General features: G+C 41.3%; 1 protein-coding gene across 2 annotated transcripts in view; it reads left to right on the plus strand.

The window, feature by feature from the left end:
• Window positions 1–18,803, plus strand: part of PALLD (palladin, cytoskeletal associated protein) — a 209,301-nt gene extending 190,498 nt beyond the window's left edge. For both annotated transcript variants that reach the window (XM_075708759.1, XM_075708760.1), the window contains 7 exons: window positions 4,887–5,036; window positions 9,284–9,378; window positions 14,411–14,543; window positions 15,508–15,715; window positions 16,440–16,605; window positions 17,485–17,618; window positions 18,631–18,803. In XM_075708759.1, the coding sequence (XP_075564874.1) occupies window positions 4,887–5,036; window positions 9,284–9,378; window positions 14,411–14,543; window positions 15,508–15,715; window positions 16,440–16,605; window positions 17,485–17,618; window positions 18,631–18,803 (1,059 nt within the window). The remainder of the gene's footprint in view (window positions 1–4,886; window positions 5,037–9,283; window positions 9,379–14,410; window positions 14,544–15,507; window positions 15,716–16,439; window positions 16,606–17,484; window positions 17,619–18,630) is intronic.
• Window positions 18,804–19,164: the final 361 nt, after the last annotated feature.

Below are 19,164 nucleotides of genomic sequence, written 5' to 3' on the forward strand. Positions count from 1 at the left end.
AGCTAGTATAAACCGTCAAATCTCTTTTGACATCACTGGAATTATTTAGATTTATACTAGGCAAAAATCCTACTATGAGGCTTCAGCTCTTAGTTACTCCCTCCTGAGACTTCATCTCAATTATTTTACCAAGAAGTAATACTTCCGCCATTTTCAGAGTTGCCTTCAGGGTACAGCTGTACCACAGAATGCAGCGCAGTGCTAGAAAACCCTATGTGAGCTGGCACAGCAGTCCCAAAAGCAACCTCATCAGGTTAATATGGGTAGTTAGCTCAGACACAGCAACATGCTAATGCAAAAATATGTTGCTTCTGGTTCAGGAGCCAGCATGGTATCTCTGCATTCTTCAGCATTGCAGACTTTATATCCACACACCCTAACAAGACTAGATTTTATTGAAAGTTAGAGGAAGGCATAATAAAAGACCACAAGCTCCCATATATCCCAACAGCAAGATGAGACATGATGGTGAGGTTTTAGTGATGAGCTTCTGAGGGAGGGTTGGGCTTGGGAAGCATTTCCTTTGAGCAAACGTAAAAGTACCAGTTGTGTGATGTCAGTAGCCTGGAAGAATGCCTGCCTTTGGTAGGTTGTGTTTAACCATTTCAAAAATTGCTTGGCGATCAACTGACTCATTATGCAGCAGGCAAAGAGCAGTAGCTTCTTCAGCTTCCTTGCCAAAGCCAGTACCTTCCCCGTAAGGTCCTTGCAGTTCTCACAGTGACCTCTTGTGGATAGAGGCTTTTTTCTTCTTAGACAAGATCAAAGATGCCTTTTCTCTTAGATAAGGTCTTCACAGCAGCAGCCACATCCAAATCTCTCATCTAGTGTAACTTTTACAGGTATTTAGCATCTTGAACAGAGATAAATGCAAATGACTTTACAAGCCCAATGATACAGGTGTACAATACTGCACAAACTGTAAAAAGAAAAACAGACTTTGTCAGGTAGCAGAGAAGGAACAACAGAGATCTAGAGCTATGTCTACATTATCAAGTAGCGCAGCCCAGAAAAAGCAAAGCTGTGGAATGAGATATCCATCCCTGCATGTGTTTCAGGAGGTTTTACTTCAGGCTAGCTCTAATCTCATCCCACAGACTGAAGCAGATGCAGCACATTAGATGTGTTCTTGGAGCACATTTTCTGGCTTAGTTTCATCTGAAAGGAATCCAATTCTGTGCTCCAAGACCACAACATGATGTGAACCACTGCAAAGTAAGTGGGGCTGATCAGATAGTCATATCAAAAAAGCACTCCTGCTTCAAACTGAAGACACACGCTAAGATTAGCCCAGTCTGGCTGAAAGCAAACCTTTGATGCCCAGCATTACTTTCGAGATGACCGTACAGAAGAGCATGTCGTGCCGAATAAGGGTGGAAGACGAATGGGTTCGTTGGTGTTAGAGGTGTAGTGTGCTGGAGAGGTACTCTTTTTGCCTGGGGCTTATGACTAAGTGGCTGGATTACCTATTATGAGTCAGCCTTAGTCAATTTAGCCATTCCCTAATTTTCACAGTTTTCAATTAAGGTATAGTTTCACAGTCATCTTAATCTGATTTAAGACAGATGAAAGAGGACGTCTCCTTTCCCTCACTCTCCTTGTTTTGGCATTAGGGATTGCACTGCCAAGAAACCACATTGTTAGTACTTCCTCTAAAGCACGGCGTTATAAAGGAGTATCTGATCTGAATGCACTCTGATTCAGATACGATGTTCTGTTTTTCTGCAGCGTCAAAGCATGCACATTAAGAAGTGATTTGCTCTTGCACCTGGGACTGTGAGCCTTTATTCCGTTCACTTACAGATGCTTTGTGCGATTTGTTAAGTTGCTTGGGGTGGAACCAATTCCAGCCTCGTTGGACGGCTACTTGTTAGCTGGGCTTTGCAAGTGTGAAAGGCCGTGTCTTCCCCTTATCTGCCGGAGCATGCCAAGATAGCCGCTCGATGGCTGAGGGCTGCCCTTCTGCTGTCATTTGTTGAAGCTGGAAGTGTTGCCCCTGAATAAATTCTTTACTTTGGCAAATGAAAAGCTGGAAATAATTTACTGACTTGAAGCTCCTCCCTTCTAAGTATTCTGTCAGCTCTGCCAAGGAACGGCTTTGGGAAGGACTGTAGTGTTTCTAAAATCTGGCATTCATTACAAGGGATTTTTCTAAGCGGGGTTATTCGCTTGATTATTTTTTCCCCTGAACATGCCATGTAAATTGAATACTGATGTGCAAATTCTGTCTTCATAAATGTGACTTTTTAAATCTGGGTCTACTTTTGTCATAACCTTCAGTGTAATGTAAAACTATTTTCTCATTAAAACGAGAACCTGTGGTGATACAGGAGGGGTTGTGGAATACTTCTTTTTAAGAGATATTGCTCTTCAGAATTAGGACAATGTCATACAAAAGGTTAATTGAGACATGACTGTTGCATAAAGCTTGTACTGCTCGCTCTTCACATGGTCGAATAGAATTCCTAGTGATTAAATATGCCTGTGCTGCCCAAGATCAAAACCCCTTCTGTGCTGTGTATTCCACTGTATTTCCAGTCCTAACACATTGGTTTCTGAAAATCTGGTACAAATAAAAGCAATCCATGTGCAGTGTTCAGTGCTTATGTAGTTTAATGGTACATTTATTAAAATGTATCCTAGAAAGAAAATACTTAACTGCAAGGGCCATTGTCTCCAGCAGTGGTAGTGTTTTACTTACTAACTCCATGTCAGATAAAGGTAATATTAAGAATTTACTCCTCATAAGTGAAACCCAGTGATGATGCCAGTGCTTTTAAACTTAGTGGAAATAAGTATTGGACAACATATGCATGATGTTTGGATAGCTGGTTCAGTTAATATTTGCATAAATTTCCATGTAATAATTCCTGGCATGTCTCCTGATAATTCTGATAAGTGCATTGTTATTAAATAATTACTACTTAATGCAGTAGATTTCCAAGCAACGTTATGACACATGTAAAGCATGCAAGTTAAAACTCATTTTTTGCAGCTATGTTGTTACCAGCATCCATTAGCTTGTGTATATAAGCGATCAAATATCTTTTGCATCTCCAGTAAGTGCTCTGTCAGCAGATGAGAAGACATGACTAAATCTTTTGTTAGCACCACAGAGTCTCTGCAAGGCTGCTGACAGACAAAATGGGAAACAAGTATAACCAGCTATTGAGGAAATGAAATCATTTCTAGTTACACATAATGCTTGTTAATATAAAAACCATGCATGGTAATTAATTTTTAAGGGAAATTTCCACTCATTCCCTCCAAAACATTCTCCATTGTCTTTTTGTGAAATTTAAAAGTATATTCTTAATTTTTCCCCCCTAGAGAGTATGAATTTAGAGCTTTGAAATGTTGGCACGTATGAAGAACCTGGCATATTAAATTCTGTCAGGAATTGTGCTTTGCTTTGTTGCTTCATTTTTACTGGAAAGCCGGCACCCTTTCCTCACTGTAACACCTAAATTCCCACTTCAAGAATGAGACTGAGGAAAATGTATGTGTTTTCCTCATGCTAAATAGTCCCAGCAGTCATGCGACCAGGACGAGTCCATTTGTTCTACTTTGCACAAGTTAACCTCATAAAAATTGTGGAGGTATCTGCACAAATGGCTTAAGAAATGCTGAACACCACTGATCTTATGGAGTAATGCACACTTCAGAAATGACAAGTAAATAATGTTCTACTCAAATATTGGTTTGGGGAGCTGACTACGCCCTTCTTAGTATAAAATTTTTCACATATTCCTGTGTGTGTTCTCATGCATACACCACGTAGTTTTGTTTTGTTTTGTTTTTATTCCAGCAGATTTCAGTTTGGGGCTTTATATTATTTTTAAAATATAGAGAAGAAAAAAAAAAAAACCAACCACCAACTAAAAACCCAAAGCTAGGTCAAAGTGTTTGATTTTTTTTTTTTTGCCTCAAGATTGAGGCATTAAAAACACATACATGTTTTTTGTGTAATTTATGGATTACTATAAGATATTACTCTGCATACATCATTTCTTTGGCTGACTGAACGTAGATCTTGGGTCAGCCAGACAATAAAATTATGTATCAAAAGTAATGGAAAAGACCTCTGTTTGATAGATAATGTAACTGTTCTGTACAACTTGGAACTATACTGGTGTTGGCGTACATTTATTAAAGGCTATCTATGTGCTGACTGGCTTTGAAGTATTTCCTATTACTTTGTAAAGCTGTCCATTTCTGTAGGTGTCCGTCACATCGGGGTGACACTCTTGGTTTCAATCATGCGATCATACAGAGCTGGCCTGTTCGCATACTGAACTGCTCGTCGCCAGCGTGAGCGGCTGACTCCCCTTCTGGCTTTTTGGTCCAGTCCAGTCAGCATAATGGATAGGAGACGAAACTGGCATTTCAACAGCGAGATCATTACTTCTATTTTATTCATGATTGAACTAACTATTCCTATGATCACCTTGTTTTATGGTTTTCTTTTCTGAAAAGAGAGCAATAGCGTTCTTTCTCCAACTTGTTCAGATTTAAGTGAGATTTAAAATTAGTCATTTTCTCTGAAACAGAACTTTTCTTTGTCGTGATATTTGTTTTCAGTTCTTGAAATGTTCAGCTGCTCTTCTGTGCTTAGGATGGGTACAGCCCTTACACACCTGTAAATTTCTCCGGTAAACGTTCATGCTGCCGTCTTTCTCTTTGAACGATGCTCATCTGCAACTTGTCTTTCAGAGAAAGGGCTTCACGGAGCGTGGTTCTTCACTTTTACTAGTTGATCAAACTGGTTTTCTTTAAATGCTTACTGGAGAGGTTTGCAGCAGTTAAGATTTGTTAGTGCTATTAATTGAGACATGATGACAATGAGCACCCACCTCTTATCAGCCGTGCCTTGTTTTTTCCTGCAGATCTATTGGTTTAAAGATGGGAAGCAAATTTCTAAACGAAGTGATCACTACCGAATTCAAAGAGAACCTGATGGAACTTGCTCACTGCATACTGCAGCCTCCACCCTGGATGATGACGGGAATTACACTATTATGGCTGCTAACCCACAGGTAAATGAAGGTTTGGCTCCAGAGCAAACATGCTTCTGGACATAAATCTTCAGAAAACTATCTCATCTTACGTATGCATGATTTAATTAAATGATGAAGTCACCATAAAGTATGTAAGTTAGATTTCTGTTTTCATCTTGCATCAGTAGGGTGGGACCTTTCTATCTCCAAGAGATTAGCAACTCAACAGCAGTTTTTTTCCTCTGGTTTGAGGTTTCAGAGGGGACGGGGGTTGTTTTCTAATCACTTTTCCACCATTTGTTGCAGCTGATAACATCTCAGTATCCTAACTGAGCATGGATAGCATACATACTCCAAAGGGAGAAAAAAAAAATCCAGTTTACTAGCAGAAGTAACCCAATCCAGCAATTTCATTTTTCCTCTGTTGACACTACCCACTGACTGAGGCCAACTTTTTGAAATGAGTAGGAGTATATCACACCTCAACATGTTTACATTAAGCAGTGATTGCAATTCTGTAAGGCAAAAAATGCTAGCACTTGTCATGTAGGGGGGGAGGTCTCCTGTGTTGTTCCCGAAGTCTTAAACAATGTTTTTCCGAAACACAGAGTGTTACTGGGTTTGTAATATTATTTGTTCTTTGCAGACCTAATACAAGAGCTGAGGTACACGACAGAAACCCACTGGTGCGTTGGACGTGGCTAAACTTTACAGTTCACGCACCCTGTTGAAGAAACTTTCTTCAATCCACTTTTCCTACAGCACAGCAAAGTGAGGGGAAAGACTTGCATGTGAGAAACCAAGGCAGTAACATAACTTTAGGGATGTAACGAATTATTTTCTTCTGTAGCACCAAATATCTTGCCAAGACCAGGCCTGCAAGTAGAATCACACTGTAAAATAACAAACTGTATCGCTGAGACAGAGTTTAATCTAAACAGGCGTGTTGTGCTCTGTTATGAATGTTGCTAGGTTACTTAGCATGACACTGCCATTTTTGCCTCGCTCTTTGTCAGTGCTGCTCGTATTGCAGCGTGCTTGTTGAATGTATGGGATTGTACACACGGACGACACGCAAACGGCAGTTTTAGGCCAGATTCTACAAATTGCAGTGCTTAAATCTAGGTGGTTTAAGCGTTATTTCTCCATATACAAATAACAGATATAAAGAAATAGCATAAGGCCGAGGGAATTCTTCAAGCTGGGAGCTTTTACACATAGAGGACCATTGTGTTATAGCACCTGGTACCATTTAAATTGTGGAAATTCACAGCAGGTTTAAAGATGAGAAATAAATACTTACATGCTCAAGGTAGGAAGCAAATCCTGTTCATCTTCCTGTAAGTGCTGTGTTAGTGCACAGACAGAGCTTCCCTATGTAGCGTTACTGCGTGATCCAAAAATCTTAGAGAACTTGGTGAGTACGCTGCCTTTGTGCTTGGGCACTGTACTCTGTCCCTGAATATTTAGGGCCTGCTTTTTAGCATTTGTTTTTCTGGATAATGCTCAGTCAATGACACAACAGTGACCTAGGTTATCAGCTCTGGTCCTCGATGACAGTAGTGTGTTAATGGGTTTTCAGATGCACTAAAATGAGCTGGTTTTGTATTGTTCCTAGTTTGGGGATTGAAAAAGCAGTTTTGTTAAATGATAAAATTCTGCATCTGTCCTTTTTTTCCCCCTCTTTGGAGAAGAACCAGAAGCATCCTCCTCTGGCTCCCCTAAACAAACATCTGCCTGTTTCACCAAGCCCATTCTGTTCTTTCTTCACCGTGTAATTCCCAGGCAAACGCACTTATCTTTTCCACTATTGCTTGCTTTTACTACGCGTTTAACAGTGCAACGGAGGCAAAGGAGGGCTCTGAGTTAATGTACAAGCCTTTCACACTCAAAGATCTGGATTCCAATTGTTTTAAGTCATCCTGAGTGGAAATAATTCTGGCACAGCCTCCTCAATTCTAATGGAAAGTTGTCCACATCTCAAAGCTATCACAAACTTAGGCAAATTTGGCAACCTTTCCTTAAGAAAAGCGAAATACGACAGGAGCCTACATCAGGATTCTGAAGGACTGGCAGGTATTTACTAGGCTGTGTTTCGGTCATTGCTATTGGAACCACCAAGCTACCGAGCAAAAAGGTATATTCTTAGTTGATAGAAATTGATTTTATTAAAGCAAAGGATTCAGCTCATTAAAGCTCTGCCAGGTTATGCCATCTCGGCATCTGGACTAATATTACAAGATTTATGTGTGTAAAGTGACTTGGTGACACACCTTGGAAACCGTCCGCAGTAGTTAACACGGCATGCACCAGCGCCTGCGATGTAAAGTGCAGCCATCTGGAATTAAGGTTCCAACATGCCTCCGGGGTTTGCAGTAAAACTTGCCGTATAACTTAATGCGGCGCAGGCTGACCCCGGGCCTAGACAAACACAAAGCCTTGCCCGTTTTTGGCCTTTAGTTACAGGTTACGTCCCCTAACCGAGCTCTTCCCACGAGCTGTGTGTGTGGGCTCAAGTCAGGGCCTTATTGTCACCTTCTTTCCTTTTATCCCATTCTCTCCACTTCTTTGCACCATGCACCCGCAGTCTTCAGCCTGGATTGCCCTTATTTTCTAGGCCGTCTTCTCATGAATTACTTCCCACTCATCGCTTCCTTCCCATTCATCCCATGACTTGTCCAAATCTTTGGCTTCCTGCTTGTTCTTCCCTATCCAAATTCCTTACTGTCCTTTGTGTTTCCATTTGTGATGCCTTCATGTACTGAGATACGCAGAAATTATCCCAAAATGTGTGAATTCATCACCTGCCAGAAAAAGATTAATACGCGGTGGTGCCTAAAATAGAAATGTATTTGTTCCAGATGTCTTTCATGGTCTTGTAACACCAAAAAAAAAAAAAAAGCTTTGCTTCAGAAACTGCTGCAGGTCATGCCCAATGGCTTATTTTAACACAAGTATTTTTCTTGTGGACTAAATGGGTCATGGGAACAAAAGCGGGACGCAGCGACTTCATTTCTAATGGTCCAGCAGTAACACGAAGGTCATTGCCATTTGAAGGCTGCTTGTGACCCCGGTGAAATGGTTTTTCGGTGGGCTTTGGCCAGTTGGTAATGAATGGCTATTTGCAGCCCCCGAATTACTGTGACAAACATATTTGTTGCTTTCATGCTGGCAGGCTTGAGGGTGGCGCTCGCAGCTTAGAACTGAGATACGCTGCCACGCTGCTGTGGATGGTGCCTCGGGGCTACCAGTCCCAGGGGCAGAAAGGCAGATGCGCATCTTCTATACATTTATCAAAGAGCTATTTAAAACTATCATTTTTTCAAAAGCTTTTAAAATCATTACATTGCTATACAGAAGTATATAAACTTTTACTACAGTATTATTTTTATACGTAGTTTTTATATTCGTATCTGTTGTGTATATTTACTGATTCCGCCAGAGGCTTTGGCCCCTTACATGGTGAATTCCGCAGAGCCCTGGCCGCCGGCAGGCCCAGCCCAACTCTGTTACCACTCGTGCTTGTGGTGGGCAACCTGTCTTCTGAACAGCAAAGTGAAACAAAAAAGGGGACCAAAAACAACAGAGCCCACGGTTAACGTATCATTCACTGAAAATAGCCGAAGGCGGCCGAACCATCTCCAAGGTCCACCAGCGCAGTTGCGCGCTTCCGTGCGATTCCTCAGGCTCGCTCTGCGCAGAGGACCGGCTGAGTACTTGCACAATTCTGTTGGTTTTTACGGTCACAGGGGGTTTTTTTTGAGCTGTGGCCCCACCAGATCGAGCGGATCGATCCACCTGGGAGGCGACAGCTCTGGCATTAACTGCCAGCACTTACCAAGTGCCATTTTCAAGATCTTGAACTAGTTCCTGTCTTTCTGTCCGCTTGCCAGAGAGAGAGAGAAACCTCCCACCCACAGCCATAGCTCAGTCAATATACTGTTTTTCAGTCAATATACTGTTTTAAGGACTTTATTGCCTGTGCTACTGATAATCATTTTTTAAAAGAAAAACTTCCAGGAGGAACACTTTAACCGTGACTGTGTTATAGTCACAATTATAAAAAAAACCAAACAAACCAGTCTGTTCTGTGTTAGATTGGAAGCTGACAAAATAGTTTAATATCAGAAGGCACCTTGACAAATGTTTTTCAATGACTGTGTGAAAGAAGAGATTGCCTTACAGACTCTGTAACACGTGGGCCAAAAAGGGGGAGCAGGTTGAACACGTACTAACATTGCATGCTTTGAGTCTTTTAATGCTCCTCCTCTCCATCACCACAACAGGGCAGAATAAGTTGCACGGGCAGGCTGATGGTTCAAGCTGTAAATCAAAGAGGCCGCAGTCCCTGGTCACCGTCTGGTCAGCCTCATATAAGAAGGTACTTGATGCTTCTTTTTTTTTTTTTTTTCCTTTTAATAATAATATGATGTGTGTTGCAAAGTTATTACGGAAAGATAAAGAATGTGAAGTAAGCTGGTAAGTTAAAAGTATGGCATTCGGGAAGAAATGTGACCTCTGCTGTCTAAAAATTCCTGCAAAGCTTGCATACTCAGAAGTATAAGCAATCTCTGAAATGACACAACTTCTAAGTATCTTTAATTTTGCCTGTCTCCTCTTCCTTTCTTCGTGATGGTCACTAATTACTCTTTATCTGAAATTACACTATCAGCTGTTGGGAACTTAAGTTTTTTTAAAACATCTCACCTGACCAGGCTTCTACCAGGAACCTGTATGTTCTGCAGCTTTTAATAAGTATTCATTTAAAGAAACAGCAGAAATAACTGCATGCCAAAGAAATTTATTAGATTTACATTAGAAATACCTTAGTATTTCAGTGATTTCAGTTCAGGTTCTTATAAGGAATTATGAGTCAGAAATAAAGTATTAAACTTATCTTTGGTGAGTTTACAATTATTCACATACGAAGCTTTGGTTTATGTTTTTGGACTATATAAGGGAATTTTCCCTTCAAATACTTTTCTTTTTTTATTACCCAACGCATTTATGGGGCAATTTAGCACAGCTTGGACAGCTGTAGACAATACCAAAAAAAAAAAAAAAAAAGTCATTTTGGTTACCCAAACTGCTTTCAAGGGAGCACGAGGGCTCCAGTTCCAGTTTCTGCTGTGATGAGGCACGTGTTTTGCTTAATGGTGACAATGGCCATAGAATCTCAATATTGCCCAATTGTAATATATAGACTAGATGTAATTAGTCAGTGGGCAATAAAGAAACGATTCCTGTAACAATTAGTAGTGGTAAGTCGTATGTGCTGTAGAACTGCTGCATGCAAAAATGGGCTCTCTCCCACCCCGCCCCGATAACTAGAAAGTACGAGGAAGCGAGGTTGGTTGTTTAAAAGACTTCATCAGTCTCATTCCCGCATGGAACAAATGGGGCTTCCCGCAGTCCTGAAAGCATTTCCCAGCATCCCGCACCGAGGCATCCTACCAGCTCCCCCTCTAATGCTTCACATTCAGGCCTGTTAAACCCAAAGCTCAGGCTGCTCGTGGAGGGGAATATCCTGCTCTCACTGCAGACTGAGAACAGCCCCAAAAAGCTGGGGCCCTTTGGCGTACGGTGCTTGATGCCCGCAAATCATGGGTAAAAAGGAAAAGTCCCTGTTAATTCCTGAAGGGAAAAGCTGCCGTGAAGAGTCAGGCTTTGGCTGAATTGGCGCACATGGGGTGAGAAAGGGGAAACATCTTGAAAACGGGGACAGGAGAAAGGAAGATGGGTACGGGCAAGAGAGCAGCTGACACTTCCGCATCTTCCTGAAGGATAAAATGCGGTCGCTCTTTCTGCGCCAGGCAGAACCCTGGGGGAGCAATGGGGGGGCTCATTTTTCAGTCTCTCCAAATGCAATCAAAGTCTGAGGCCACTTACACCCGGGTTTTTTATTTTCTAATTGAGGCAAGCACTCTGGCAGCCACTATTATTTTGGTTGGGTGTCCAGTAGGGTAATGAATGATAAATAAGAGATTTCCACACAGCGGTGTAATTAAAATTAGGGCAATTACGGGGGATTCTTATTTCCTGTAGAACTACCATATATGAAGGGCCCATCCTGCTGTCCAGTCCTCCCCGAGACCGATGAAATTTGAGCATGTAAAACCTTCCTAGGACAGACTCCCGCCATCGGCCTTTCTAATTGTCATGGTTTAACCTAACATAACGTACCACAATATTGGCCTCCCCCATCTACTACAGTATGTCACGTGTGTTGCCATATACTTTTGATAAGTAATATTCCTGTGGCATTACAATATTATTTCTATAAGCTTTTCTACTTGAGAGCAACAAAACTTCTTTTTTTTTTTTTTTTTTTTAACAAGTGTAATTATTAGCTTAATGAACTTTATGACTTGTTACACTGTTGACAGGCTTTTTCCTGAAGTATTTTTACTCTCTTACAGAATGGGTTCTGGCAGAACTCTGGTTTTTGTCATCTTAACTACGTCACAGACATTTTAAAACACTCTTTGTAGTTGTTATTTTATTTTTAATGTATTTTTCTCAAATTTGCTTGGCTTGCAAACACTCCCTTCTTAGCATTACTTTGCCGGGGGGGACACACATGACACTTTTGAACAGTCTGGCAAAGCTTGGGCTCAGTCCCTCCGACGACACGGTGCTCAACACTGCGGCACCTAAGCTGTCTTGTGGTGCACTGCAGCCAGAGCCCCAAATAAATCATCTTAAAATGCAGGAGACTTAAGGAAGATCTAAAAAAAAATAAATATTCCTCTTGCCCCTGCTCTCAGCGAGAGGATTAATTTGAACTTAAATCTCCTTTATCCCAAATTAGTGATCATTACCACATGGGTGGTCATAAAGTCTTCCCCAGCTTCTTGCTCGATGTAATTCCTAACGTGCTGCGCCGCACCAGCCCTTGGAGTCTCCCCTGGACACATTTGGCATGCGATGTCACTATTGCTGAAACTCCTCTTTGCAATTTGATGCCCACATCACAACTCTAAAGAACCCACAACTAATCCCGGGATATTCCAGTCTATTGCAACTTGTCATTCCTAGACATCTGAAGTACTTGGCTCAACTCGTTTCGTTATTTCTTTAAAACCACAAAATGTTTTAGAATTAAAGTATCCCTAGTTTCACCTCTCAAGGTAAAGGCTTAAAAGTAGCTTGCAATTTTAGAGGTAAATTTACAAAGAGGTAAAAAGAAATGCATTATTTATTTCTGACTCGCGTAAACAGCATGCTGATTTAGGTTTCTTTTCAAATGTGTGATTTGAAAACTTAGTTTTCACAGTTCAAGAACATACTATCAGAAGAAAACAACTTTGGCCACAAACTCCCAACCTTTTTGTTTTCCATTTCATTTGGTGCAAATTTTTTTCCCCCGGTTTTGACCAGCGCTGTCTTTTTATGCATCTAAACAGGATGCATGTAAAAACCAGGCAGGCAGATTTTTGCATGGGTTGCTTGCACTGCGTAGCACTCACGTGGCTAGATACCACCATTTCTAGTTGGCCTTGCAGAACTAATTACCAAAAGATAGGAGTGCACTTTTTCTGTATTACCATCCACCTTCCATCCCAGCTGCACGCATGAGGGGCACGTACGGCTGCAGAAACGGTCGGAACTCGCCAGCTAGAGCTCAGCCCTGCTTCTGAGCTGCAATGCAGGAGCCACCGAAGCAGCCGTAGGCACCAGGCAGCAACACCGCGCGGGTGCTTAAGGCCCGGACTCGGGCACCCGAAGGCTTACGTAAGCTTTTAGCCTGCGCAAAGGTGCCGGTCCGTGTTCCCATTTCGGTACCGTTCCTACATTAATAAGCACTATGGGCTAGATTTCCCCCCTCCCCACATTTGTCTTTAGTTATAGCTGTGGGAAGCCTGTGATGATCATTAAAAAAAAAAAAAAAAAATCAAAATTTCTCTATTTATGACAGCTAATACTGCAGCAAAAGTGATGATTGGTCAGAATTCAAACAGAGCAGTAATAGAGAGAAGGGCAACAACAGAGGACAAAAGAAACCACATTCAAGCAAGTCTAATTAATTAAACTTAACCTCAGTGGAACAGAGTGTGCAGCTAGAGCGCTTCCCCTCCATACAGCAGTACGGCATCTCGTTTTCCAAATGTAACTGCTTGGGGGGGGGGGGATGATAAGCTTTTTTTGGTTATGAATTATTTTAACCTAAAGAAACACCCCTGGGCAGTAGAAGATGCAGCATAGCCACGTATACTGCAGCACGTATGCTGCAGACACTGGCCAAAATGGGAACACTGGCAGAAGTTAACAGAAAATGGAATTCAAAAAGAGAATTTCACTGTAAAGCCTCATTGATAAAAGTTATCTAGGAGGAGATTTGAATAGCTCCTCTCTGCTGCAGCAGGATGTTACTGGAGGCAGCAGTTGGCTCCACAATGGAATCCATTGGAGCTGATCAGGCAAGGACAAAAAGTGATCTAAAATTTTGTTTCAGTTACAAGTTTCTTTGATTACTAAATCACACAAACGCAATAATGCTCATTTCAATTGGAAAAAAATCCAGTTAAATGAGGAACCACTTAGAAAAAGAGTCGATAGATTAAATTAACAGGCAAGAATAGCTAATGCTGAAAATGGATTAAATGATGTTGTGGAAGCTGAAGGCGACTGATACTGTTTCAGAGACAGGAGTTATTTTTCCTTCTTTTTATTTTTCATTACACTTCTTGCCGTACCTTTATGAAGAACAATTTAACGACCAAAGTTTTTCTTCCTATTGCTCACAAATGAAATTCTCATTGTTTTGACACCACAATTTGGTGGCTTTGAAAATGTTCCAGAATATCTCAAACAAAAAAAAACCTGTTAAATGAGGGATAAATATCCACCAATTTTCCTGTATGGTCTTCGGTAGTGCAGAACAAGAGAAGATGAAAAGTCAGTCTGATGTGAAAAGGCTCTTCTCAGCTGGGATGAGTTAGCTTTCAGCTGCTGTTATTTTCTGAAAGGTAAACAGAACAAAGGAACAGTACGTGCACCTTCCGGTGTAACTGGCAACAGCAAAGGGGTTACATATACGGGACACTAGAAACGGGGAACTGAAGCTATATGCTAAGACCAACTTATTTTACTTGTATTTCAGTGATTTAAAGACTAACTCTAACCAAAAATACTATCATGTATAAATGCAAGCAATTATTCTGTAGCAAGAGCGTTTTCTAGATCATATTTTGCCACAACATGTGAATTAACTGAAAGTAATTAATAATGACAGTGTCATAATTAACTCAGTCTGAGCCAAAGGCTACCAGTGTATGTGTGTAAACACGGAGTGATTACGGTATCGGTCAAAGAAGTGATTTAAAATTCAAAGCAGTCTTATAAGTGATTTTGGTTCTTCTGATTTGGCAGAGGAAAAAAAATAATTTACCTTTATTTCATATTATTTTAAGACCACGATCTCGATCAAGGGACAGTGGTGATGAAAATGAACCAATTCAGGAACGATTCTTCCGGCCTCATTTTCTGCAGGCTCCTGGAGACCTGACTGTTCAAGAAGGAAAACTGTGCAGAATGGACTGCAAGGCAAGTATCACGCAAAGGATAGCAGCGACCGGGCTAATGTTAGCTGACTCAAAACCCAAGTCAGTTTCTTTTGAAAGCTATTTTACCTATTGGCAGTTTCAGTGACTGTCGATAGGTTAATTAATCTCACCGCTTATGAGCAAGCAATAAAAGTTTGCCTCCGCTCCAATGAAAGTGCTTCAGGCAAAGTTTACAGCTCAGAGTAAACTGGTTTTTTAGAATTCAGCTGGGTTGGGGTGTGGAGGGAAGCAGCACACACCATAAAGACAGCGTGCTTCTCCATTTTAAGTCTTTTTACTAGAGTTTTGATCCCCTGTTAGTTTCAAACAATATAATCTTGATTTATGACTTTGCCTAACAGAATTAATTAAGGCTTGGATGACTGCTGTTTACTTTATGCTGATAGATTTGGGAGAAGCTATTTGTTTTCACGCAGTACCCGCAGCAAACGGCACGGCTTTCAAAAGTACAAGACTTGTTCACACAGACCAAGCTTTAACTAGTGCAGGCGGTGCTGTCACTAGGTTACACCTAAGTGGAATGGAACTCAGAGTTCAGTAATTAGTCAGCTAACATCTTTTTCTCTGCAAGCTTTCCGCAAGAAGTTAATCTAGGAAGGAGTACCTCCTCGTTCCAGTGAAGAACAAACAATAAAAAAAAAGACAAAAGGTGTCACCCTGCCTTTTGTTTTGCAAGGTATTATTATTTAGCTTTTAGCCTATCTAGACACTGATCTTTTTTCAGTCACGCCCGTAAGACATCATGGAATTCAGGGAGTTGGCCAGAAAGTAAGTAAATGAATACAACTGAGTCCATGTGCAATCCAGTACAGCATTAGATCTTTAAATCTCGTGGTACACCTGCAGTAGCAAACAAAACCAAACTTCTCTGAAGCAGCAAGTCCGGACTCCTCCCGCGTTTCGTACAGCTAAGACCATTTCCCATTGTTCTGTTTACGCTTCAGGTTAGTGGATTACCCACTCCAGATTTAAGCTGGCAACTTAATGGAAGGCCGATTCGTCCCGATAGTTCTCACAAAATGTTGGTGCGTGAGAATGGTGTGCACTCCTTGATCATCGAACCAGTCACAGCCAGAGATGCTGGAATCTACACGTGTATCGCCAGCAATCGAGCTGGTGAAAATACATTCAGCCTGGAGCTCATTGTTGCAGGTAACATCTTCACGCTAAGCTTCCACCCTCAGCACTGTAAGGATAACATGAAAAAGGAAAATGTAAGTGCCATCAGGTGAGAAGGTTGAGGGGCGGGGGGTAAGAGAAGGAAACCCGGCAGTAACAGAACTGTAGTATAGTTACAGGCGACACATTTGTGTTATCTTGTGACGTAAGTTGACTGGCAAGTAACCTCTGCGCGCACAGGTAAGAAGAGAAGGGCCGTCGCCGCGGCTGAGGCCACAAACCAGACTGTTGACTCAAACGGGGTTTTTGCTGGCAATTTGTGCAGACCCAGATCTACCACCGGGTAGCTGGTATGACGCGATTGGTGCGTTTCACATAGACTAGTGCCATTCCAGCCTCCTGGTAGAGCAGTTCCTTCTATAATTAAAAGCCCATCCTTTCATGGAGTATGAAGGAGCACTGTTTAACAAGCATCATGCAGCCAGTTTATTGGGCCTTCATACCCCACGGTTCAATTCTTTCAGGGAGGCAGGAGGGGAAACCACTCAGCTCTATTAGTGCTCGCTTATTCCTTATTAAAATACTGATGGGACCATTTTCTTCAGATGAACCAGGACTGGATGTTGTGATTCATGAAGACAACACTTAAGTTTCCTGCTACTTAGACTTGTCATTATTGGGTTTTGGCATATTGCTGAAAAAAAGGCTACGTTTGCACAGACTAGTGTCAACAGGACTGCAATCTTTATTTTCACAGCTAAGGAAGTACACAAAGCACCTGTGTTTATAGAGAAGCTACAAAACACAGGTGTGACCGAGGGATTCCCAGTGCGACTGGAGTGTCGAATCTCGGGGGAGCCGTCTCCTCAGATATTCTGGAAGAAAGAGAACGAGTCACTCACATACAACACTGACCGAGTGAGGTTAGACTGCCTTAGAATCATCTCCCCGTGTACAACTTCAACAATGATTTATCCTCTAACGTAAATGAAAACCTAGGTGGTCTTCAGAATGCTTTCTGTGAACAGTGGCTCATAAATACTACCTAGTTATTGTCATCATTTATGACACTTACTCAAATTTGCAGCCTGCCTGGTGGCCAAGCCAGAACTAAAATGTTGTTTTCCAGCCTTGGACTTAAACAACTATCTTTGCACTTTAAGCACATGGAGAAGTAGTTTTTCTCTTCTAGAACTAAGACTTACAGAAATTTACTGGTGAAAACCTAGGCTCCTAAGTAAAGCCATCTGCTTCTCAGCAGAAACCTTGATTTATAACTCTGCCGTGTAGTTAAGCAACTAAGATTCAAGGTTTTTTATATTCTAAGATCTATAAACTTGTCTTCAATATTTGATAATATTTTGTACGAGTGTTCAAAAGCAAACTCAGGCTATACTGCAAGAAAAGGAACTCATTACTGATACGGCACTGTAATAAATTATTGCTGTCTTCCTAAATAACTAAGTGTTTCACTACCTTGTTCCTCAAGTTTTTTATCCTTTCCCCAAAAGTCTGGGTAAGTTCTGGCATCGCTACTACTTAAATCAGATTTCCAGATGTCTTAATCCGTAATTGTGAAAGAGAAGTTACTTTACGCACTTATGCTTCTTAGTTTTCAATACAGGATATTAAACTGCCAAATTGTCAAGCATACTCAAGGTTTCTCATTTCAGAGGAAGTTCCATATTAATTAAAAGTGGACTATAATGAATCTGTAACTAGGATTGGGTCTCTTTACATTTAAAAATAGCCTATGCTGTTTTGCAATTGAAACAGTAATTTTCTACTTTTCTTTTGTTTAGCATGCACCAGGATAACTTCGGCTACATCTGCCTGCTTATTCAGGGAGCTACCAAGGAGGATGCTGGTTGGTACACCGTTTCAGCCAAGAATGAGGCTGGGATCGTGTCTTGCACTGCCAGGTTGGATGTTTACAGTAAGTGACTTCAATTTTCACGATCACATTAATCCCCCCAAAAGCAACAGTTCTACAATTTTCTGTTTATTCACAGAATGGTTTACATTGGTCTCTCTTTCTTTTGTTTATAGTTTGTCCTCAATAATAACGATCCACATCAAGACAACAAATGCTCTGTCAAAGTACATCTCACCATCTTGCAGTTATACCTAAAGCAAAACAAGCATGCATGCTTTCTGTTTTTGCTTAGTGTATTACATGTAGCTCATTAACAACAGATAACGGCATGATGACATTATTTTTGTGGATCATTATTACTATTGCTCTGCTAGCACTTCCCTAACCTTTAGTATTCTTTTGTACATTGGTCTGTAATACACCTGTGACAGCTACCAGAAGCTAGTAGATGTTTTTATGGCTTCCTGCTTAATTACTCAGTTTGTTCCAAAGCAGCCCCTTACCGAGTGAATGTTTTCCTAAACCAAAATCTCTTACCAGTCTTCTCATAACAAGAATTAAGGGGGGTAGGGAAGGGGGGAGACTGGAATGACAAAGGATGGTTTCTGGGATGGTGGTGGTGGCAGTGGGACTTGTGAATTAGAGCCTTGGCTCAGCATTCTTGAGCGTACAAGGGCTGGCAATGGCAACCAGATGATCTCCTTTTCTATACAACAACCAACCCTGGGACAGGCCTGGCATTCTAATATCAGTGCACAGAAACAACCGCCTTGCTCTTACCCTTCTCAGTGACACGAGGAAAGGTAGAAAGCAAAGCCAAAAAGGCAAAGTAACACACACAGACACTATTGTTTTTACTTACTGCATTTGAAGGCGAAACTAGATGCTGAGGAAAAGAAACAAAACAAAAAAAAAAACCCATCAAGAAGTGAAACAAACTTACCTTTGACATAATGGTTTTCTGCTGCTCATAAATTAGTATCTCCTTTACAAAGGGTTGATTGTGCATCTGGCACACTTTGTTGCACAGCTCAAGGCGGCTAACATTTTTTCTTTGCTTTTTAATCTGCAGCTCAGTGGCAACAACCACCTCAGACAACCAAGCCAAAGAAGGTGCGGCCCTCAGCCAGCCGATACGCGGCACTTTGTGACCAAGGACTAGACATCAAAGCAGCTTTCCAGCCCGAAGCAAATCCAGTCCACCTGACGATGCAGTCTGGCTTGGTAGAGAGCGACGATCTGTAGATCCGGCGGCCGCGTCCATCATTTTCTTTCAAAGCAGAAACACTGAAAGCCATTGCCTTGACCAATGATACTCCTATGTCACTTTATGCAAAGGCAGACACCTTCGAGTACAAAAGATAAACAACAAACACAATAACCATATATTCCTTATTCATTATACCAAATTAGAAGACTAGATAGATTATTAATAGAAATGTACACATTGCACAACAAATCACATTCACCAGTTCCTTATACCTAAGTTGCTTCAGCTCTTACGAATAACCCTTTTCATAAAGGCCAAAATACATCAGAGAGACAGATTTCTCAGAAGAGAACACCAGCTATCACTACATGCCTTCATAAGCAGGAAGTAGATGCT

Source organism: Pelecanus crispus, chromosome 4, assembly GCF_030463565.1.
Source record: "Pelecanus crispus isolate bPelCri1 chromosome 4, bPelCri1.pri, whole genome shotgun sequence".
Taxonomy (NCBI): domain Eukaryota; kingdom Metazoa; phylum Chordata; class Aves; order Pelecaniformes; family Pelecanidae; genus Pelecanus; species Pelecanus crispus.